The following is a 25,522-nucleotide window of genomic DNA, read 5'->3' as shown; positions in this document are numbered from 1 at the left end:
AGCCTTCACGGAAAATGGCCTACATCAGGCATGTCCAACCCATGGCCCACAGGCCACAAGTAGTCCAGCACGACTTGTAACGTTGGCCCACCTCCTTCCCTGGATTTAAAGGTGGCAATTCTTCCCCATGGAGCAGCCCAGGCCACAAATCCATCTCTCAGCAACAGCCAGATCATTGGTGTCAACAGAAACCCAAGCACGAGGGCAGCACTGTGCAGTGCTGAGTCAAGTGGTGGCAAATAATCATATACATTTTGATACATTGGCTAACGACAAGGCGCTGAGCAGTGAAGAATATGCAGCCATGATTTCCAATTTCATAGAAGAATTTGAAAATAGAATCATAGAATTCTTAGAGTTAGAAGGGATTTTTAACAGTCTATCTGGTCCTGCTCCCCTGCAAAGAACAGGGACATCCACTGCCTGATGTCCTGAGCAGGTTGTTCAGAGCCTGGTCCATCCTGACCTTGAATGTCTCCAGGGATGGGGCTTCCACCACATCTCTGTGCAACCTGTTCCTGCACCTCACCACCTTCATTGTAAAAGACTTCTTCCTTATACCCAAACTAAATCTCCACTCTCTAAGTTTGAAACCATTTCCCGTTGTCCTATCACCAAGACCTTGATAAAGAGTTTGTCCCCTTCTTTCTTACAGCTGCCCTTTAGATACTGAAAGGCTGCTATCAGGTCTCCCCAGAGCCTTCCTTTCTTCAGGCTGAACAGCCCCAGCTCTTTCAGCCTGCCCTCAAAGGGGAGGTGTTCCATCCCTGGGATCATTTTTGTGGCCTCATCGGGATGCGCTCCAAAAGATTCATGTTTCTCCTATTCTAAAGACTCCACATCTGTATGCAGCACTTCAGGTGAGGTCTTACCAGTGCAGAATAGAGGGGCAGGATCACCTCTCTTGACCTGCTGGCCATACTTTTTATGATGAAGCTCAGGTTGGCTTTCTGGGCTGCAAGGGCACGTGACTGACTCATGTCCAGTTTGCAATCCACCAGTACTCCCAAGTCCTTTTTGGCAGGGCTGTGCTCAATCCTTTCATTCTCCAGCTTGTATTGGTTGTGGAGGTTGCTACAACCCAGATGCAAGACCTTGCACTTAGATTTGTTGAATCTCAGGTTCTCCTGTGCTCACTGCTCGAGCATGTCTAGGACGACATCCTGTCCATTGGGCATGCAAAATGCAGCCCACACCTTGGGGTTTCAAAACTGCCTTAAAAAAAAATTATCAATTTACATTTTCAAGACCATTTTCAGCTGATATAAATACACGACCTGCAAATTTGCAAATGGAATGTATAGAGTTGCAATCAGATATTCAACTCAGAAATCTGGACTTTCATAATCCCTGTCTTTACAGAGAAAAACATCCTTCGCTTCACAATCACACCTTACTCATGTCATCACTTTTTGGCAGAATGTATATTTTATACCATTATTGTCAAGAATAAAGTATAAGAAGAGTAAGATGTCATCAAAATTCTCTAATGAACGCCTTGAGAGCTCACTAAGAATTGCAGCTACTGCTATCAAACAAGACTGATTTGTTAGTTTCACAAAAACAGGATCAAATTTCCCAGTAGATTTATGTTTTTTGTTCCTCTCTCTTTAAAAAAAAAAAATATATATTTTAAGAAAAATATTTTAAATTAAAATGTTTTGTTACTTACATATTAATGATACTGTATATTTTAGGAGGGCTTCTCTGAAAGTAATGCCTCCTGTTCTGTTATGTTGGCCCATAACATCAGAGGCGGATGTTGGTGGTATGGCAATGGAGGCTGAACCTTCCCACGAATGTTCCATTATATTTTGTTGCCATGTAACAGATGGAAGCAGAAGGGCAGTCTGACAAAATGGCATCTGACATGGAAGCTCATATGAAGCAAAGATGTGTCACTGAATTCCTGCATGCAGAAACATTCTATGACGCTTGCTGAAAGTTTTTGTAGACCAAACAGTAGATGTTAGCAGTATGAGGCAGTGAGTGGTATGTTTCAACACCAATATTCAACCATACACTTGGTTATAGCAAACGAAGACAAGCCACTTTCTGGATGGCCATGCACAGCTGTCACAACACAAAATGAAGTGTCTCTATCAGCTTGTCCATGCAAATTGGCTGATTACGACCAGGGAACTGCATACAGATCTCACTATTGGCTTCAGTGAGTTACAAACAATGGTGACAATGTTGGAATATCACAAAGTTTGTGCCAGGTGGGTTCCACAATATAATTTGCAGGATTCAAAAATCAGGCAACTAATTACAGATCATTAACTTCAAATCATATATCTACTCTTAATAATAGATTACTATTATCTATTAGAATTTGATTTGATTTGATTATGAAAAGTGTTTTTGCAGTCTTCAATAACAAACATATTCTTTAAAATTCCAGTCTGTGCATGGACAGTTCAGAAACAAGACTAAAATTGATGTAAAATTAACCACAGAGTTAGATTGACAGTAGCAACATCGGAAAAGAATGCAACGTGTAGCATAAAGATTAAGGAAGAGCTGTGAAAAGCCTTGCTTTAAAACTCAAGTACATGATTATATTTTAACATGAGATTTGAAAGAACAACCTGTAGAAAATTTTAGAGTCAGTGAAATGTATGAAGGACGTTTGTCCACCCAAGAGAAGTGTAAAACATCAATTTATTGAGAGCTGTAAAAGAATTGTGCTCCAATTGCTCCATGGTGCCTTGGGAATTTTTTGTTCATACCACCCCTTATAGATTCATCTATTTTCAAAGAAAAAAAACCTCAATTTTACAAAGCTGCTGTATCATCTCAAGTATCATCTTGCCTAGATACTACAGTAATTTCATACATTACCATCAAGTTTATCAATGCAGCTAGCAAAACATCTGTTTGTACTTCGCAAATTATGAGGGGGAAAAAAAAAAGTTCAGTCTCTTTAAAAGTGCAGAGCCTGAAGGTGCACAAATTCATGGGACCCAACTAGATCCATCCACAGGTTCCACAGGAACTGGTTGGTGAAGCTGTCAAACCTCTATCTATCATATTTGAAAGGTCATGGCAGTCTGGTGGAGTTCCCACTGACTGGAAAAAAGGAAACATAACCCCCATTTTCAAGAAGGAAAAAAAAGAAGATCCAGGTAACTACAGGCCAGTCAGTCTATGCCTGGTAAGATCATGGAGCAGATCTTCCTGAAGGCCTTACTAAGAAACATGGAAAATAAAGATGAGGTGACTCATGGTAACTAACATGGCTTCAACAAGGGCAAATCAAGCTTGACAAACTTGGTAACCTTTTGTGACTGATTTACAGCATCAGTGGATAAAGGAAGAGCAGCTGAGGTCATCTACCTGGATTGCGCAAAGCATTTGATACTGTCTCACATGACATCCTTATAAAGGATTTGCCAAATTAGAGAAAAATGGATCTGATGGATGGACCACTCTCTGGATAAGGAATTGGCTGGAAGGTCACAGTCAGAGAGTTGCATCAAGAGAAGCATGACCAGAAGGTTCTCATGAGATCCCACCTGGAGTACTGCATCCAAGTCTGTGCCCCCCAACACAAGAAGGACTTTGAGCTGTTGGAGTGGGCCCAGAGGAGGGCCACAAAGATTATCAGAGGGCTTGAGCACCTCATCTACAGGAACAGGATGAGAGAGTTGGGCCTATTCAGCCTGGAGAATAGAAGGCTCCGGAGGGACCTCATAGCAGCTTTCCAGTACCTGAAAATGGCTCACAGGAAGGCTGGGAACAGACTTTTTATAAGGACATGTAGTGACAGGACAAGGGGAAATGGTTATAAATATATGAGAGTAGATTTTGACTGGATATCAGGAAGAAATTATTACTGTCAGGGTGGTGAGACACTCGAACATGTTGCCCAGTGTGGCTGTGGATGCCCTGAAAGCATTCAAGGCCAAGTTTGATGGGGCTTTTAGTAATCTGGTCTAGTGAGAGATATCCCCACCTATAGCAGGGTAGTTGGAACTAGATGACCTTAAAGGTTTCCCTTCCAACCCAGACCATTCCATGATTCTATGAACACCACATTTCTTGTCTAAGTACTACTTTCCAACAAGGGTAAAGAAATGCCAGAGCCTCATTAATTACCTATGCTTAGTCCTTTTTTTTTAAAGTATCATTCTATAATAAAGATCTGTCGCTGAACAAAGATCCTAAATACAGAACAAACAGGTACTAATAATTCATATCTTCTCATGCCATCAGCAGATTACCACATAACTAATACTACATGTAGCTTAAAGCAAGAAAATCCATTTTTTTTCTCCTTCTGCTGAGTTAATATTATTATTACTTATTATTACTATATTATATTTTTTTTTACAGATTACAATATAAAACAACTGTCTAGGGTAAAAGCAATACCAGTGTTGATTAGCTCTCTGGTTAGTATTCATTAATGTGTTCTATTATGCACATTTATAAAATTGCTTGGTCTCTGTGCCCATGAACATATTGAAGAGACTTAAGAGCTACAGCTTTGCACTTTGCAACTTCAAAACAAATACAAATAGATTTCAATTTATCTGGAACACAAATGTTTTATATTCATTAGGGACACTAGTAAGTCCTGTCTTCCATATGGTGAAAAAGACATCCAGCACTAAACAAAAGTGTTGTGAAATTGGGAAAAAAAAAAAAAATTGTTAGTGGAATTATTCTTTCATGAAGTACTGTCATGAATTTTCACTGCTGTCATAATTGAATGATAATACAAAGGCAGGTGAAAGGCTAAAGCAAAATCTTCTTTCACTGATTGCAGGATATTTTAAGTAAAATAAATAAGAACTTTTTCCTCAAGATTGCCAAAATGTCACCATACTCATAGAGATTGGAAAGGACCTTTGGAGATCATCCAGTCCTACCCTCCTGCTAAAGAATTTTTCTAGAGTAAGTTACACAGGAAAGTGTCCAGGTGGGTTTTGAATATCTCTGGAGAAGGAGACTCCACAGACTCTCTTAGCAGTTTGTTTTAGCATTCTGTCACCCTCAAAGTAAATAAGTATTTCCTCTTGATCTTAGGGAAATTCCTATGTTCCTGTGTTAGCAAACCTAGCCGGTGATATTTGAGACATAAAATAGACATGTCCAACCTGTTATGTTCTAAAGAACATGCACATTTTTAGTAGGTGTTTTCAAGATATTTGAGGTCATCAGGTGTTGTTTTTTTTTTTTTTAAGAACAAACACCATTTTAGAGTGACAGGTATCAAAACCAAAACTAACACTTACATGATAAATTCTGTCAGGTTGCACCATTTTTTGGAGTCCACTTTCTTCATCATCCCTTCAAAGAACTTTCCACAGACAGGCAACTTTTCTAACATGAGAGATTCATTGCAGAGATTAATCTGTTGATGCACACCTAGGTAAAATCAAGTATTGAAATAGAAGAACCATGAATGCATGATCTGCAAACTCTTCCTGCTTGACAATTAATGTTGTAGACATAACATTCAAATTTCTAAACAATTTTAGATAAAATATGCATTTACATAAATTTATACAAAATGTCACTCAGTACATGACTATCTAAAGTGTTATCCATTAGATCTAATACAGAGAAATCTGTCTAGAAACTTTTGAAATCTTAACTTCTCCTTTTACTAACATACTACAACCCATCTGCACTTATAATTTAAAGCCAACTGGAGTTTATTCATAGTGTAGAAAGTACTTTCTAAGCTTATACAAATGTGTCCCACTGAGATAGAAACATTTGCAAGAAGCATTTGATTAGCTCTGATTAGCTCTCATAGTCGCTAATGAGATTTTTTCCTTAGTATAGCCATCAAATGAAATACAAGGGCTACACTGAAAGTTTCCCGTTTTATTCTGTTGGCCTATAACATCAGAGGCAGATATTTGTGTTCTGGCAGCAGAGGTTGAACCTTCTCACCAATATTCCGTTACATTTTGTTGCCACATAACAGACAGAAGCAGATCAGTAGTCTGAAGCGTCTGAAGCGAAGGCGTGGAATTTAATTCCTCCATGCAGAAAAAATTTGCACCCGTTGACATTCTTTGACACTTGCTGAGCATTTATGTTGACCGAACAGTGAACATCAGCACAGTGCGGTGGTGATGTACGCTCAATGAAAGATAAGCCACTACAAGCCAGAGTCAAAACAGCAATACATGGTGTGACAATGTGAGCTCCCCAGTGAATAAAAAGTTCAAGACACAGCTCCCAGCTGGTAAAACGATGTGTGCTGTCATGTGGTATAGGAAAGGGATGATCCTTTTGCATATCCTGGAACCCGGACAAACCAGGTCAGCTCTGACTTCTACATCACAATGCTGATTAAGCTAGAGATTTGCAGTACCAGAATCAGGCCAGTGAAGAAGACAGCCTTTCTCGTGCAATACATTAACATCCGGTGCCATCTCAGCTTGAAGACTGTAGAGCACATTGTCAGTCTTTGCTGGTTTGTCCTACCACACTCTGTATATTCTGGATTTGTCACCTTCTGACTTCCATCTGTTCAGGCCAATGACTTCAGCTAGCGACGTCACTGACCCACTAATGCCATATGTCAAGTGAGAGACAGCTATCACATCTATTGGAAGCATGAAAACATGCTTTCGAACAGCAGCAGGCCCATAACTGGATAGTCTATGCTACATTTTCTATCTCATACTGGCCACAAACTTTTCCATGTGTACAGCTAATTGAGACCAACCAAATAAACCCCTTACGTCTGACCATGCCTTCATTATACTCAAAGACAGTGCTCTTATGTGTGACACTAAGCCCAGGGGAAAAAAAAAAAAAGAAAATAAATCTAGACTAGAATTAATCACCATTGACAAAAATGGTGAAAATTATTAAATAAGGGCACTGTAATTCTGACCTCTGAAACTTAGCATGAAACTCTGAATCTTTCTATTTAAACATTCCCACCAATTCATATGCAGTTATAAGTTATACTTTCCAAAACTAGATGTGTAGATGAATATTAAAGCCGGGCAGAATCCAAAGCCAGATATACAAGTTGTAGATCTGTCAACTTAAATTTCACACTGATGTTTAGACAAAAGTTAGGCAAATTGGACTTCTCAGGCAGGGTAATCTAGACTGCCAACTATTACTTTATAATCCAACAGAATACAAGTTTCTTCTCCATTATGTAATTTGCACTGAAAATTTGTTCCAGCTGTTTCCCAGTGAGATTTTTAAAATGGATTTTCTATGGCTTTGGTATATTTAGTTGTTTCTTTTTAGAACTTCAGTATTTTACAGTGTTGTAAAAGAAACTCCAATAGAGACATCTGATAGAAACTAGTGTCATCATGTTACTATCTAAATCTAAATTAAAGGAGTTCAAAATTATGCACAGTTCTACAATTTTACCATTCCCATTGCGATTGACATTTACAAAATACTAAAACACTCCGTGTTCATATAGTGGAAAAGATCAATTGTAAAAAAAAAAAAAAAAAAAAAAAAAAAAAATCAGGAAAGTTGGATAGTTTTGAAATGAGATAGAATGAAAGTGCTTCTCAAATGGCTGGCATTAACAAAACAGAAATTTGTAAGTCTGGATTTTAGAAGTAAAGCTCACCTGCTAATCCAAGCATCATTAGACCGTTAACTAGTGGAACAAAAAAAGAGAAAGATGAGTTAGATATCTTCATTCAATCACACTTATATAAGAGTTTTAATGTCGATATATGCAGGCTTAAACCTATTTTTTGACTCAACAGAGTATTCAAAATGTTCATCTGAACACAAGTTTCAGTTTTATTAAAGAACACATCTGAAAGGAAAACACTGGAGAGGAAAATCTGGAGAATGTTATGTTTTAAATTATTTTTTATCTATCCTTTAAATGGGTGAGCCATACAGATTTACCACAGGTCTGCCTATGCTACTCCTTTAAGCTGGAAACTACAGGAAAGAGTGAGGATAGCTTTTTTTTTTTTTTCCTTTGGCTTCTTTAAAGTTGATGTGAAAGTGCTGACATGAAAGAGCTAGAGAAGTTAACACATCCACTTGAAATGTACATCAACTGCACATTCTAAAGTGTAAAACAAACAAGCAAAGAAATCCTTTTGCTAGTAAAATTAAGCAAGCACAGAAACATAAATAATGGGTTCTCTACTCATTTGGAAATGCAATCCTGTTTGCCATACATTTTTAGAAACACAAGTTGAAAATCCATAGTTGTCTTATACAGATGAGTATCCAAATGGAAATATGCCCACAGGAGGGGTTTTCTAATCAGCAACTCACAGTACAACCAGGTGGATGAAATAAACAGGAACCCAATGTCTTAGCACAACTCCAAAATTGGATTTTACTAAGAGGGATGTGGCATTGATTATTTTTGCTCTCCTGAAAAGCAAAAAAAGAAGAAAAAAAAAAAATGCTGGCAAATCTTTATAGCGTTTCCTTTGCATCAGAAATGCAATGAGTAATTTCACAGAGATGGTTCTCACACCTCCCTGCGACCCACCTCCTGCTCCACACCATTTACGGGGGTGGCTTTTCCCCACTGCGTGACACCTCACGTATTTTGATACAAATCTGAGAATAGCTTTCGAGATTGATGAAAAAATCTTGGCTTTTTGTGTATTTGCAACTCCATTTCAGTTAATATAAATACATTTTCTGAAATGAAATGTATAGAGTTGCAATCAGATATTCAACCAAAAGATTTGATTGTGTCTCTTTACCAGATTTTCATAAGACCGATCTTACCAGAGAAAAACATCCCTTAATTCACAATCACACCTTATTCGTGTCATTGCTTTTGGCAGTAGCTACATTTATGAACAACTGTTTTCTGGGTGAAGTACGGGAAGAGGAAAATTTCATCAAAATTCTCTGAGGAGCACCTTGAGAACTCACTCAGAATTGCATCCACTTCCACGAACCAGACATTGACACGTTAGGTTGACAAAAACAAGATCAAATAGCCTGCTAGTTTCATGTCTTTGTTGCTCACTCTCTTTTTATGTTTTAACAAAAATAAAAAGTAAGTTTTGTTGCTTATCTACATTAACTGTATTATATACAAGGGCTGCTCTGAAAGTAATGCCTCCCATTGTAATATGTTGGCGCACTAAGTCAGAGGCAGATGTTGGTGGCATGAAAGTAGAGACTGACCATTTTCACCAGTATTCTGTTAAGTGTTGCTGCCGTGTGACAGATAGTAACAAAGAGACAGTCTGACAAAATGGAGTCTGACATGGAAGTGCATATGAAGCAGTGATGTGTAATCAAGTTACTCCATGCAGAAAAAAATGTGACCATTGACATTTGTTGACACTTGCTGAACGTTTCTGGAGACCAAACAGCAGATGTAAGCACAGTGAGTCAGTGGATGATGTGTTTTGGCAGTAGCAACAGCAGGTCACCTCCACTAGTGCAGATGTTTATGAGTGAGGCAAGCATGCTCTTGTTCACTGCTGCAAAAACGCATAGATAATAGTGGTGACTGTGTTGACAAGTAGCTGATAATGTGCTCTACCAAATAGGGTAATTGTGTTCTTTGTAGCTGTTGTTATTTCCGTGGAAGTAAAAGGAGGTCACACTTTTGGTGTGACCTACCCCAAGACAATTCTTCTTCACCCAGTGCAGACCAGGGAAGCCAAAAGGCTGGACACCCCTGTTCTCAGGAATATATTTATCTTCTAGACAAGGAATAACATTTATGCTAGTTACTAACGAACCAGTACATACTGAAATGGGAGAGCGGGAATCAAAGCACTAGAAATCTTTTTTACATCCCAACACACAGAACGGAAATATCATTATACACTCTGATGTCTGTCTCTCTTTCATAAAGCCCCTTTTTTCCAAAGCTATAAGTTTTTGTACTAGTAAATATACTTGAGTCCCTGGACAGGATTTTCTTTAATCTGTCCTTGAAAATGTACTTATATCAACTGCAGAAATCTGAAGATCAAACTAAAAATGCCCACTTTATAAGGAAGCCAAACTCTCCCATTTTGAGGAAACAACCCAGAAGCACAGACGTAACTAGTTCCCTTGAAGACCACAGACTGTACCTACAATTTCAATTTTTCCTGTATCACTTCCTATCACTGATATCTAAATCTTCCACAGTTACTGCTGCAGTGAGCCTCAAAAGATCATAGTGCAAATTAAGGCCATCACCTCTCATCCTGCCACTAGTTTCCTCACCTGGGAAAAGAGGCCAACCCCACACATCACTACAGCCTCCCTTCAGGTAGTCATAAAGAGCAATGAGGTCTCCCCTGAACCTCCTCTTCTCCAGACTGAACAATCCCAGTTCCCTCAGTCACTTCTCATAAGACTTGTTCTCCAGACTATCTTAGTTTCAACTGGGACAGAATTGTTTTCTTCGGAATGTCTGATATGCTGATATGTTTTAGTTTGAGGAGAAAACAGTGTTGATATCACACTGATGTTGCCTTTGTTGCCTCTTAAGCAGTACTGTATATATACAGTATAAAGCCAAGGCCACTCACAGCAAAGGGCCCAAGGAGCTGGGAGGGAACAAGATTAGGACAGCTTACTTAAACTGAACAAAGGGCTGTTCCATACCATATGACATCATGCAGAAGGAGTTTTGAAGCAAATGAGAGTTCATCTTGCTCTCTTCTGCTGCTCTAGAGGCATAGGCCAGGAGGTAATGAGCAATTGCTTGTACATTACTTGTTACATACATTTATATATACGTATATATATATATAGTCAACTATTTCCCTTTTCTTTATCTTAGTAAATGATTTTATCTCAACCTACAAGTTCCACTTTGGTGTTTTTTTCTGTTAAATTATTATTTTCTCTTCCATCCCACTGTAATGGAGAGTGAGAAAATGACCGCATGGAGCTGAGCCATCTGTCAGATTAAACCACAACAATCAATTTGGCCCTCAGTCTGGGACTTGTCAGAGAGATTGGAGTGACCACAGGAGTGGTTGTGAAGGTCGTGGCACCTCCTAGGCACATGAGAAGTGTTAGAGCAGCTGCAGGGCCCATCCTGGGAATTGGAGCATCCATACAGCCTGACATATTGTCATTAGGTCCTGAAATATTTTCTTCCCCTTGAGGATGCTGAATAGTGTTGATCAGAGCTTGGTAGGCATAGGCCAGGCCCCAGCACTCTGCAATGATCTGTGCTTCTTTAGGATTGCCAGGGTGACAGCAGACCTTTCCAAATATTCTATTAGTTTTTCAGGATTCTGCAGTTGTTCAGAGGTGAAGTTCCAAAACACTGGGGGTGCTCACTGCCCTAGGCACCTGCCCATAGTTTTCCACACTCTCTGCCACTCTATTCCTGACTCAGGGCAGATCACTGGATGCTACTCTTAGATAATTGTTTAATCTTAAACATAACCTGAAACACATTCATGACACATAGCTGTAGAAGCATGCTGGTTTGAATTCTCAAGAGTGTTGTAACTAGCACTCAAGTTCTAGGGAATAAAAAAGAAAAGTGAAAGAGAGGATGAAGAACAGCTGGAAAGTGTTCTCCCCTATCTCCTCCATAGTCGGGCTCCCCAGGGACATGAAGCAGAGTATAATTACTAATATCATCAACAATATAGCTTCCAAAACTCAAAGATGACTACAATGTCAGATACACACAAAATGTGTATTTCTTGGCTGCCAATTTTATCATAAAGTAAGTCAGTGTCACAAGCATAGCAATATAAAAGCTTTAATCCAACTCCCAGAGATAATAAACAACGCAGGAGGAAAAACAGACAGCAAGCAAGGTGCTATTCACTATAGTTCAATGTGAAAACTCTCAAAGAACTCCATAAATAGGAGGAGCAAGGGGAAAAATCAACCTCAATTTCAAGACCAACAATTATCAAACTAGCATAACACCCTATGTTAACAGAATCTGGTGTTGTTTCAACCCATCAAGCCCCAAGCTGGTTGCCAAACTGACTGTTCTGGTTTAACTTGGCAGGTGGCTTAGCATTACACAGACATTTGCTCGCTCCCCCTCTTCCCAGTGGGATGGAGGAGAGAATAATAATAATAAAAAAAAGCAAAGTAGAACTTATGGGTTTAGGTAAAACTATTTACTAAGATAAGAGAAAAGGCAAATAGATATGACTATATGTATACATTAAGTGATGCACAAGCAACTGTTTACCACCCCCCAGTAGATGCCCAGCTAGCCCCAGCCTGCAGAAGGAAATGAGATGCCCTCCCACTCCCTTAAAAACTCCTTCCAGTTGATGTCATATGAAACTAAGAAAATGTTACATAGAATTACCTGTTGCTTAGTCAGCAAATTCATCAATCTTTTATTTAAACCCAAAGTCATACCATTACAAGTTTTCTGGCAGAAATATGTGCTGTGAGTATCTAATCTACTAAGAAATTTCCATGGAAAGATCTTCACCTATGTTCTGACAAGTGAACAGGCACCCTAGTGCACTTGGTTACAGCTGAGATATGATTTCTTTATTATCCTTTGCCCTGGGATTTACAAGCTCAAGAACCCACTGAAGTAGAGTCTGTATAAATATAGAAAAAAAAAATGGGTGAACATCAGTGTCACATGGCTGCCTCTTCCAAAGAATTCTCTAAAAGTCCCACATGGGATATATCAAATGTATGTGGCCAAGACACCTCAGATGATGACAAAGCTGAGCAATCCTGAAACTTGATGGGAAAGCCCAAGATGATCCATCACCTGAGCCCTCCTGGCACTGTCTGGCTGATAGGGAATCAGTTCACATCTGGGATAACCTCAGATTCACTTGGAATTTCTCTCATCCCTAACCCCACCACAACTTTTTGCTATGTCTAGTCTGCCCATACAAAGCACTGCAAGCAAACCTGCTCACTTTTGGTTTTCTACCACCATCAAAAACTGGTCCAGCTGCATGCCCTCTACCTGCTATGCAATGAAATGTTAGCATATACTCATGGGGTAAATGCATTATATCTTCTCAGGCAGCCTACCTTCAAAGAGAAAGCCATATAGTGTGAAAGCAGCAGAGGAAATGAAGTTCACAGAGCCAAGTAACAACAAGAATCCAACACAGAAAGGATGCTAGGAACAAACAGAATCTTGCAATAAATGTAGTACTTGAAGAAAACACGCTAAACTTGCATTCAAAATTGCCCAAAAAGGAATCATGCCTGTATCACACAGGAACAAGGTAAACCATAGGATGGATTTATATATTGGTGCATCGGTAAAGTATAGCACCAGCCCAGCTCTACACAACTCCTGCTTTGTAGTATATCAGCAATATACTACAAAGCAGACTGGGTTTGGAAAGGAGGATTGGTCTACCCAGGAGATGTGAGCATACAATGTGGCATTTGTAAAATTATTTTTCCTGGGCTGACCTCTAAGGGAACGCTCAGGGATTTTCTCACTGCTGGCAGCAGGTGGGAGATCTCGTGTAGGAAAAATGGTTCTTGTTAGTGGTTGTTTATTTGTTGTTGTTGCTAGTTTTTTTTAATCAAGACTAACAGTTCATGGGTTCCATTAAAAGAATGTAGGCAGAATACATACAGGTAACTGATACATCTGATTTTGGTATAACAGGGAAATTTAAAGTGGTTTCTTTATGACCAAGAGATCGTCTGAAGACTAAACCTAACACAGAATTCATCTCTGCATTATCTCTTGTTCTGATGCTGAAACCTTTTTAACACCTCACATTTATTTTCTTGTGTCAGCTATGTGGAAGATGTATTAGTCAAGGAAAGGTAATATTTAAAAGTACAGCACTAAACTGTGTGTCATCACAGTGGGAAATATAATGTTACTGCTTTTCAACTGGTAAGATAATTCCAGACAATTAAAAATTTGGACATTAAAGTCTTCACTCTTCAGAGTAAGAAAAGCATGAAAGGAAGCAATTTAAGCTTTTTCATTCCATCAGTGCAAATCAATGGGAAACATTAGTGAGGGCATCAACTGTTCCGATTCACGCTGATGAAGAGTTCTCCAGTGACTACAAAGAAATATGCCAATTATTGTGAATTCATACTTCAATAGTGACTTTTTTGGTGCAAAAATACGAGCAATTTTCTTTTATGTATTCCTTTGTAAAGTGCTTAAAGCATTGCTGCCAGCATAATACTTGACACTGCCTGAACAGCCTCTGTATACTTCCAGAATTACTGGATGGGTTTTGTACTGCTTCGCTTGAAACCAGAATGCTGTATTTAAAGAAGTGTCTAATCAACAAGTTGTATTTAAATAAATTTAAATAAAGCATACCAGTTCAACAACAGACTTAGGAAGGCAACTACTTAGCAATCAAATATTTAGACCTATATTACATGGAAGTCATGTGGCTCAATCTAAAATATCAAATAATACTTTCTTCCACTCTCTTCTGTTCTACTATGGTTTTGTTGAAGCACACCGTAACTGAAATATAAAATAGTACTTTTACAACTACTTATTTTCAGACAGTGGGTGAAATAAATATTCTAGGAGCAGAACCTTTTGCTTGAAGTAAACTCTTCACACTATTTTAGAAAGTGAGATATAGATGAATACGCTCCTTAATGAAAATCCCAACTCAAGATCTTTCCGTAGAAGAAAACTGAAAAAGAATAATTAACTCATGGTACTAGAAACTGTTTAGAGATTACAGTCAATGAAATATAGGGGCCAGAACCTAATTTAAGGTGGCTTCTGAAAGAGAACTGAATTCCAGATGACAATGCTCCTCAGGAAGTGCTGTAGGCCTATAGCCAGGCAGAAATGTAAGAACAGCTTCCCAAACAAATCCAGACTCTCACTGGTTGAAATTATTTCTGTCCCTGTTCCCAGGGAATTTATAAAGGGATGTATCTACAGGTCTTGCAAAGTTGTGCTCATTTTCATCTAAAATTCCACCCTGAGACCTTGTCTTTGAGATCTCAGGATACAGTAGGAGTCACACGGATTTGTAATCTCTACATCAACCAGATCATAGCTCTTAATCATTAATGCCTACAGATAAATATGCTTCTAGCAAGAGGAGGTGAAAAGCTTATTTTTTTCTTTCTCCTAAACATCTGCTCTAGTTCAGGTTCATTGTAGCCTTGCAAAGTACTGCTACTGCAGTCTTCGTTTCACATCAACTGTGGAAATAATGATGCAGCTAGAAAGAAATTTGTCCAAATCCACTAATGGAAATCAACATCACAGGCAGTACAGTAGTCCTGTAAGAGGATTTCTGACACACACCTGCTCCTTTTCCTCAAATAAAGTTGCCAGAGGAACTGTATTACATGACAACCTCTCTCTGCCTAAAACATGGATGTGAAATATGTCTCCTAATTGCAGAAGAGACATCAATAAATGAGGCAACACAGTTCAAATCTATTCACCCAAAAGAGCCTTACGACTTGTAATTGCAGTAGAGAGATTCTCCCAGTCTGCTTGAGAACAGTGTTATCTACCAAATGTGGTGTTCATACCCAGGACCTGTCTGGCACTCTAGCATCTGCTCACCTGGAAGCATTTATACGATGTAATGGGTGCTTATTATTGTAACTCAGCTACCAGACATTAGCTGAAGAGGCAGGAAAAGACAAAAGAAAAGGTGATGGGACATAAGGATTCCTTGTAATAAGGAAACATAAGGTCAGCACAATACTGACTTTATGCCTATCCACCTGTGAATGACCAGTCCTTCAAGGCAAATAACATGTCTGATCAACTCCTGAAGAGTAGCCTGAGTTTAAGTGATGTTTTCTTTCCCTTCAAATAGCCATGAGAAGGGGAAATGATCCATGAAATTTTCACAGTCAAGGGTCACACAGCACACTCCCTCCTGAGGAAGTCTTTAAAACCATGGAACACTTGAAGACATCCCTTCCCAGTATATCCACCTTTTTTTGATGCTATATGTAGTACTTCTCTTCTAATGTTATTACTTACCATGTTGTGTCATTTTATCAATGTAATTTCAACTGAGTCATTTTTTTCAGTCATCTCCATGCCTATCATGAAAGAGTAAGTTGGGTTGACTATTCAAGCATGAGGTTGTTTTTCTTAAGTAGCCAAAGTCATCTGTGAGTGCTCCAGAGTTATTAGAATCCTAGAATCATAGAATATCCTGAGTTGGAAAGGACCCACAGGGATCACTGATTCCAGCTGCTGACTCCACACAGGACCACCCAAAATTCAAACCCTATGTCTGAGAGCACTGTCCAAATGCTCCTTGAACTCCAGCAGCTTGGTGCTGTGACTGTCCTGTTCCAATATCTGACAACCCTCCTGGCTACCACCCTCCCTAATACCCAAACTGACCCTCCCCTGAATCAGCTCATGCATGCCCTAGGGTGCAATCTCTAGGAAACAACAGTATGGAAAGTAAACACTGTATGGAAAAATGCTACAGGGCATCCCCTGGATCCCCTGAAGCAAAAGAATGGTGAGGGAGTACAGATTCACTGCCATCTGTGAAGTCAGGTTGAAGCACTCAACATAACCGACCCCAAGCAGACAAGATATCTGACCCAATCCTGGCAAGACTGTCAGATCCATACATTTTTTGAGTTCTGTGATGACTCATCCATCATCAGAGTTTCCTACTGCACAGCATTCCTATTGTTACACTATCCAAATCTTCTTTACATAGTTTTTTTTCTTTTTCTCCCCTCAAACTTACACACTATAAATACTATAAACTTCTTCAGTAATTTAAGAATAAAATAAAAGCTCCTCTTGGGAGGCTGCACAAAAAAAAAACATGTCTTGCTATTCGAGAAAAGCATCAGAAATTGCGTGACTGCCTTCTCATTTTAGACTTTAGTTTCATAATTTGGACTTTATAAGTGACACTGGAGCTAACTTCTTAGTTTTGCATAAAACAAGACTCCCTGCATTGCTGTGGGAGCCTCTCTACAACTCTCTGTTCATGTGATGGGGAGTAAGTGCAGTGCTTTAATTCTCCCTCGCTTAGAGAAAAGAGTGCTCCATACACGTCCAGTCATTTTGCTTCATATTCAGACCTGTTTTTACAAAAAAAAAAAAAAAAAGAAAAGAAAAGAATCACCCTGAACAATCTTTGTTATTCCTTGTTATTCCCTATTGTTTAGCACAAATACCATCAGTGAAGCTGCAAAACAGCTTGTCTAAATCTGTCTGCTTTCACTGTCTCCGATACACTCTTCTCAGGCTGAAATTTTCCATAGCTTTGATATCATTTGGGGGTGAACCATTGTTTGTTTTGCTTTTTCCCCCAACCCTGAGGAAAATTCTCCTCAAGATTTTTGGAGCATGTAAGAACAGTAGAAAAGGTAGTAGGAAAGAATAATTTCAATGATTTCTGCACCAAGCCGTTAACTTCAGTTAATGACAGTATATTATTTACAAATATTCCCAGCATAGATTTCAAGGTTGCAACTGATAGAGAATCTCCTACTTCCTAAAAATGGTAATTTTTTTTTTTTTAACTGTTTCTGCCAAATAAATATTTCAGTAGGAAGGTGCCTTGTAATTCATTACATGACAAATTATGACGTAGCTGGAAGAAAAAGAAAACCAAAATGTGTCTAAGCATACAATGCTGAAATCTTCAGCAGATCATTCTTCCTGGCCTGTACTGTCCTGACAGAAAAGGAAGAAAAAGGTAGAGCTGGAACCTATTTTAATTAAAACTCACTGGATAATCCCAGGCTCAACACATAACATCAACGCGTACAGATATTTTCCCTATTATTAAAAATATAATTTATTTCTAGGAGAGCATTAATATTTCTTTCCAAAATATTAAAATATGAAGAAAACAACAAACACTGTGAGCTTCATTTCTTTTTATTTTTGAACTTTCGCTCACATTGCTCTGACTTCCTTGGTATTTCTGGTTTATGAGAGAGCTAGTTAGAAAGAAACTGGACTCACAGTTACTCCATCAATATTAGCTCTATTTCATTGTGCATTACTTAGTATTTTATTGCATAACACTTCCCAAACCAAACATATTCCTGGAAATACATTTAGCAGCAACATTAACCAAATCACAAAGGCTGTCTTCCCTGAATGCAAATCTAGTCAAGGTCCACTGATTGAAAACAATAAAGGAGATTTCAATGGCTTTTTAAATACAATACAGTAAGTGCTAGCTTTGAGTTACTTTATGGTAAGAACTTAGCTATTAAAAAAAAACTCTATACTGTGTTTTTACAAAAATGAAACAGGAATATAGGAGATTTCATACATGCTGCATTAAAATCAATGACTCCATGGAAATACCAGTCTTGAGTGCCCCAGAACCGAAAGCAATTCAAAAGTCTTTTTTCATATTTCACTTGAAGATATGAACTTAATGATGTGCATAGTAAACATGGATGGCACACTGCTACACAATTAAAGAAACCTCTGAATATTAAATTGGACAAACGATGCTCTTGATATCTGGATCTCCATTGGAACAGCTCACAAACTCACGAGATCTAAAAGGTCTGTTCAACACCTGCAGTGACTCCCCAGAAGCAAACATAAAGAAGAAATTTGTACCATAGCCCTGTGCGGCTGCCAGGTGGAAAAGCCCATGTGCCAGTGCTGAGATACCCTCCAAAAAAAGATCCCTTTCACTTCTAAACTGTAGAGTGCCTGACAGCTGAGCCTTTTCAATTAGTCTACGAGCACCCACATGGCCTTTGTGAGCATCCACATTTATGAGCACATCTTCACACAGGTTTTGTAATATTCTTCAGTGCGTGAAGTGGCAGAAGCAGGGAGAGAACAAAACAGAGGACTGAATCAAATCCAACAGTTTCTAAGCCTCTTCGGTCTCAGTATTCACTGAGATAAAGTCTTGGAAGAGACCTGGATTTTACGCCTTGTTGGTGAGGATTGAATGACTTCACAAAACGTTATTTTTGTCACCTCCCTACCTGTTCACAACAACTGATGGCTGTGAACTATTTATTTTATTTTTTTTAATGAGGCAGGAGGGCAGCATATCCTGTTGCATCTAGAACTCTGAGTTTCTGAGACACTGAAATGCAGGAATATTTTAAACATCGATGCTAAAGACTATAATCTCTCTGCACACCAAGGGATGCAAAAGAAACTGATCACTTAGAACATCTGGAAACAAAACTTTAGCCAACGTGAATTACAGTATTTCACACTGCCTGCGGAATTTTTTCCCCAAATCATGCTCTCCAAAATAAAGGCAAATTAGTCGCATTTATTAGATTGTGAAAGTAACAAAACAGATGCTTTATTGCAGGGTGTGGTGCTTCTGCAGAGTCTTTTGCTTACTCAGCTTAATCTTGCTAGATGCAAACAAGATGTGCCTTTGTCAGTTCAGCGTTGTGTGACAGCCACAGCAGAGCCCACCACGTTATCATCTGCAGATCAAAGTCCCACTTGGAGCATAGGTTGAACTGAGCAGAATCTTTTCTGCAAAAGGCCATGAATCTGGCCATCTGTTTTGCACAACAAAATCCCCTATTTCAGGGCTAAATGTAGGCCTGTAGCTCCTATGCAGATAGGCTTCTTGCTCAAGCCAGTAGAGTAGTTCATGTCAAGATGCTCTAATGATGAACTCAGGGATCCTCTCTAACTTTCAGGTCATTTTTAATAGCACTATCCTACTGTCTTTTAAAGTCCTTAGAGAGAATCAAAACTGTTTTCTCTCTTCAGTGTGGTTCCAGGGAAGCCTAAATATGAACAGAGATTAAGCCTGATTATTTCTAGAAATGAAGGTTTCATACTGTTCTGCTTTCTGCTCCTTTCTTTCCTCATACCCACACACCTTCCTCCCAAAGGACCCAAAACTTCTTCAAGCAGCTTTTTACGTTGTTCTACATATACAGTCACAGTAAAAACTTTCTGTTTTCTGTCAGGCCTGTCTAGAGATAATATGGAAAATGTAAGCATCTGTGAGGGGACTCTTATTTTAAGGGAAAAAGCACAAAACAGTGCACCTCTATTCTGAAATAAGATGGTTCATGATACAGCTTTTGCTAAAATAGAAAGGTGTGAATTAAAATAGGCTTTGTCACAAATTCTTAACGAGGCTGAAAAGTTTGCTTCCGTCCTATCTCTCTCTCAAGCGTTAAGTTCAACAGCAAGGCACAGATGGTAGTAAATATTTTATAAAGAATCTCCTCACTACGTTTTCTTCTTGAAGTAGGAAAAACTGAGATTTGATTCATTTGCCTCTAACCTAATCCACAAATAATCTGTTACCAGTAGAGAGATAGGAGAAACAGAAAAAACCTTAAGCTGTACAAAACAGCAGGCATTGCTGCAATGGTTAAATAAAAAAATCTCCTGAGGCAAAACCTCCCATAGATCCTCTTGATACAATTCAGTCTTGCTTGAGAGCCCTTTGTGAAAAATCTCACTGCTTGTGAATGTCCATACCTACAGCACTACCTGGCAACCTCAGTAAAGATTTCTAACTTACATTCACATGCTCCCACATTTTGCCTTGCAGATATGGCTAAACCAAACCCAAAAGCTAGGACCTCAGACCTCGGGGATATTTAGAAAACTAGCTACTGTTTAGCTAGTGGAATCTTACTAATTCAAGAGGAAGAGTTCACTGCCTAAACAGCTTTCGGGATTGGATCTCTCTTACATTGGCATAAATCAGGTACAGGAAGCCCATCTTCCTTTCCACCTTTGATATGGAGTGACCTTCAAGCCCAGAGGATGTCATCCCTGCCAGCTTTTGGGCCTGGACAAGCTGGAAATGGGCATTTGATGCTCTGTGCTACCACCTACAGAGCACCTGTAGCCACTTCAGATTAACTGAACCCCAACAGTAAAATACTGCTGGTCAGCTTGCCCTCTGCACATAGCATGAACTCATTTCCTATGGCCTCTGCAGACCTCGGTGAAAGAGAAACACCTTCCTCCAAAAAAGGAATCAGGAGATACAGAGGAGCAAAGGAGAGTGGGAAGCGTGTTTGGATATTGCATCAAGTTGGAATACAGGTTGCACTTACACTTGATGCTCTGATTTCAGAATCTATGTTTACGAGGTCTGCTAATTATTTTCCCATTCATTTGGTGTTGAAAATCATACACTTAGAATTTGAAACATTCATTTTGGTAGAGAAACATCTTTGCTATCACTTTCCAGTCTGTTTCAAAATCAGGTGCTCTGACTTGCAAAAGTTTGCTTGTTTTACTCACAGACCCACCTGGATTTCTTAAACACAGCACTGCCACACTGTTTTTCTCTTTTTTCATTGTACCCTTTGCAGCTGCAGGACAGTATGATAGATTTATAAGGAAACAACACACACAAAAAAAAGTTGATTTGATTAACAATCTTGTTTCCCATTTGTTGTTTTTTTTTTTTTTTTCCCCCAGTCCAAATTTCAGTTGAGTCCCAATTCCCTAGGAGATACAGGCACTGTATGCAATGCTAGGGGAACTCAGGGCCTTACAGAAGTCAGATTCCAGCACACATTTTTTCATGACATGGTCTTTTGTAAGAATGGGAGCTTTGTTCCTAGTTCTCCAACTGGCTGGTTTTTCACCTCCGGCCATAAAGTGAAGATTCTTCTATGAAATGGGATTACAAAACATGAACAAGTATATCCAATCTTTGAAGTCTTCAGAGTAACTATTCCAGATAATATCACATAATGGCTCTTAACATGGGCATTCATACATATACTGTCAAAGACTTCTCTAGAATCAAGATAAATATCCAGCTTTACTGAGAATCATTCAACTCATGTACAAGTAATATCACTGAAAGGCAGACATCTTGCAAACAATGAAGGAGGAAAAGTTAGACAACAAATACTTGTTTAAAAAGCCTGATTAGTCTGTAAAATATCTTGGTCAAGCCCTTGTATGAGTTTCCATACAGAGAAGTGGAACAAAAGAACCCAGTAGGATGTTACAGTAGATGCATCATTACTTCTGAGTTGCTTAGATCCTACCCTACAGCTAGTAGATAACTTCTAAGCATCTACACTTCATATAGGAACAGTATCAGTTATGTGCCCTTGCATCAGCTACCTCAGCTCACAGATTGCTTCATCCCAGCAGACACGAATACGTCACAGCAAATCCAACTTCTGTAATTTCTGGGCTTGTGGGAAACAAACAAACGCTGCCTTTTTACCATTCTTTGGGAAGAGGGACAACACAACAGATGGTTCTATGTAATGATAATATTTTAAAAGCAGAAAGACAGGCAGAAAGCAGTGGTGTGAGTATGGAGAGATGAGGTCCCAGTCCCTACCAAGACAAGCTTCTTACAGCATTCAGTGAGCGCTGACACCGAGGAATTTTGTCCCACGCTGTAGGTTTCGAGGGAGATAAATCTATTTCACGTATCGAGCCTCCTCTAGTCAGCAGGGGTCGCTACCGCGATGGAATCATCCGAGACTCATAGGAATCGTATGCATCGATTTATTGAGAGCTTTCTTAACAACAATTAATACTCGGGGTGGGGGGGGGGGAATAAAAAATAATTTAAAAATTCTCTAATTACTGAGCATTATAGGTAAGAAAATATTAGGCAACAGCTACTACAAAAAGAATAAAAGAAGGTAAAGAGAAAAGAGAGAAAACAGGGAAAGAAGCAGACACAGAGGTTCACCACTCTTCGAACCAGCGATGTCTTGGTGTCAGGTTCTGCAGAGGTTCGTTGGGGGTTGTGCTGTTCAGCTGATAAGTAGGATGACATTACAAACTCTTACTTATAGACCAAAAGTGGTCAAGCCTGCTCAAGAGAGCGGCAGCTCCTGGCTTCAGGATCTCTGTAGGAAATCCTTTGCTCCTGTATCCTGTGCCTTGCAAATTTCGATCAGGAGATAAGAGGAAGTAGGGAGAGGCCAGCTTGTATCGTCTTCAAAGGATACAATGGTATCATCTCCCAGTCTCCTGTATCAAGCTGGAATCCTTTGCTCACAGGACAAGTCCTCAGCCAATAGACACTCCTGGGCCTCCACATTCAAAGGAAAACTATTCCAATTTTCAATTGGAAATGCACACACAAGGAAAAATTCTCTGAAGTAATTGATAACATGTTTTCATTTCTGGAAGTTTTTTTTTCCTACCTGTTAAGACTTTTTTTTTTTTTTTTTTTTTTAAATCAAAACCTTCAATTTCATGTCATAAAATTTCCAAGGCTCCCAAATGGCTTTTCTACTGAGAAATTTGCATGATTTAGTTTAATTTTTTGTTATATCTATCCTTTCCAACTTACAGCAAAAGTAATACATTATCAGATATCCTTAAAACCATTTAGTTAGTGTTATTAAGAAAGCAACTAGCACAGTCAAAAACTGTCTGGCACAATTGATTTACCTGTTCCTTCCTGGTGAAAAATAACTGCGAGTTTTCAGAACCACAGCAAAACAGTCCCTCATTACACACTCTCCAAAATCTTCAGTAAGTAATTTCACATTGCAAGAGTCACAGTAACATCAGGTCTTCCCACTCAGAAAAGTTACTAGTTAGTTCACTAAGCTCAAGGTTGCACAGATTATCACATGCCAAGGCAAGTGTTAGCCTTTATTATTATTATTATTCCTTTACAGCTGGAAAATGAAAAAAAAAAAATCTGAATGATCAAGGTAAGGTTTTTAGCAGCACCCAAAACACGGAGAATCACAAACTGCATTTATCTGACATTACATTCTTGAGACAGGCAGATCAAGACAACATTACTGAACACTGTCAATGTAACTACCAATATAGTTATTGGTATTTCCAGCATTTACCAGCTTTGTATTTTGAAAAGAGTAAGAAGTTAGCAAACAAAGTTTATGAAGTACTCAGTCTAAATCTACAAGGCTGATTTTCTTTTCTCCTATCCACGACACATTAGCTGTACCTTGGGGGGGGTTACTGTGGAGTGAAGTTCAGAGCTGACATCTGCCACAAACTTCTGACCTGACCACAACATACTACACCTCTGAGTCCTAAGACAACCTACCTAATGACGAATAAGTAAATAAATAAATAAGCCACGCAAGTATTTCTGGCAATAGAGTTGATCTCACCTTAAGTGGAAGGTCTGAAGGATGCCTGCACTTTTACCACTACCCGTGTGCAATCCAGCCTCTCTAACGCGAAATAACCCTTCTTTTACCACTGAAAATTTTCCCTGCTCCTGCACTCGGAACTGCTTCACCGGCACCGGACCGAGGCTCCCAGCCGGAGCGGCAAACAGCGCTGCTCAGCTCAGTTTCAGGAACGCACACACCGTACTGCAGCGGGCGGCTCTCCCTGCTCGAGGGCAGAAGCCGCGCCGTACCCGCAGCTCAGCCCCGCGTCTGCGAGGACGGAAAGCCTCGGGACGACAAGCAGCTCCCCACCACCACGCCTCTCCCCTGCCCGGCGTCCCGCTTACCCCATAGAAGCAGAACGGGAAGGTGCCGCCGGCAGCGGTCGGACGCCTCCATCCCGACGCGGATGGGGCCGCGAAGAACGGAGCCCACATGGGGGGCCGGTCTGGAGCCGCGCAATGCCACGGTCGTCTCACTCGCTTCCAGTGGGCAGGCTCCGCTTCACGGCCCGGCGGGCGGTCCCGGGAGGCGGCGAAGCGGGTGCGGGAGAACGCAGCGTCTCCGCCCTCGGGATGCTCCTGGGGAGGGGCAGGGCGGGCTGCGAGGACCTGCGCGGGGGATGCGGGTGAGCCAGGAGCGTGCGCACGGGTGTGCGGTTGTGTACGGCATTGCACAGCTGGGTGTGCGGTTGTGTACGGCATTGCACAGCTGGGTGTGCAGGAGCGTGCCTGTGGCCGCGTGTGTGAGTGCACGTGTGTGCGTTCCTGTGCGCAGCCGTGCGTATGCCCGGGTACAACCATATACGTGCATCCATATCCATGTGTGCACATGCATGCACCCACAGAACCGCAGGGGGTGGAAGGGACCTCCAGAGAACATCGAGTCCAACCCCCCCCCCACCTGCCAAAGCAGGTTCCCTAATGACTGAGTGTACACCCATGTGCATGCATGCTCCCATTTGCACATCCATGCATGCAAGTGCACAGCTGCGTGATTCATGTGTGCACCTATGCACGTACATCAATATGCATGCATATGCGCAACCATGCCCTTCCCCTTAAGCCCCCAGAAGCCACTGCAAGCAAGCAGCAGGATACCACGCCCAACAAGCTGAACTAAAGGAGGATTCCGCTCTTTCACACCCACAGGAAACGTGTGTGCCACCAGCATCCAAGGGGGGGCATGGAACTCTCCACCTGCTCCAGAAGCTGAAGCAGCCTCTACTTCCTGCCTCTTCAACCCAGCAGCAGGTTGAAGGCATGAGGGGCTGGAGAGCCACGTGTTAGCTCCTAGAATTGAACATGTGCAGAAAGCTAACTTAGTACCCAGAGTAGAGCAGCCACAAACACTACAAAATTTATTTATGATTTGTGTTGTTTCATCCCTGCCTGGCCCTGTCCATAGGGAGAATGGTAAGGCCCTCATTTTTTTTAAATACTTGAAAAGCTGTGAACTTGAGTTCTTTATCTCTCTAGGATATAAGCATCTGCACAAAGAAAACAGCTGAGAAGCTACTAAAGAAGCCTTTTCTAAGCTGAAAGTATCAGTACTGCTCTAGAATAAAAAGCCACAATTCACCTCAGTAACTGCCTCT

General features: G+C 40.1%; 1 protein-coding gene across 2 annotated transcripts in view; it reads right to left on the bottom strand.

The window, feature by feature from the left end:
* The window catches only part of RAMP3 (receptor activity modifying protein 3), a 41,116-nt gene extending 16,369 nt beyond the window's left edge, over positions 1-24,747 (bottom strand). Inside the window, exons 1-3 of one of the 2 annotated variants that reach the window (XM_031592024.2) lie at positions 24,273-24,721; positions 7,577-7,606; positions 5,244-5,376 (exon numbers count right to left, since the gene is read on the bottom strand). In XM_031592024.2, coding sequence (XP_031447884.2) covers positions 5,244-5,376; positions 7,577-7,606; positions 24,273-24,324 — 215 coding nt within the window. In that variant the 5' untranslated portion in view covers positions 24,325-24,721. Of the gene's footprint in view, positions 1-5,243; positions 5,377-7,576; positions 7,607-24,272 lie in introns of both variants that reach the window. The other variant, XM_090136795.1, reaches the window with a different exon arrangement.
* Between the last annotated feature and the right edge of the window lie 775 nt (positions 24,748-25,522).

This window comes from Phasianus colchicus, chromosome 3 (assembly GCF_987193195.1).
Source record: "Phasianus colchicus chromosome 3, bPhaCol1.hap1.1, whole genome shotgun sequence".
Lineage (NCBI taxonomy): Eukaryota > Metazoa > Chordata > Aves > Galliformes > Phasianidae > Phasianus > Phasianus colchicus.
This window is presented reverse-complemented; position numbering and strand designations above follow the sequence as displayed.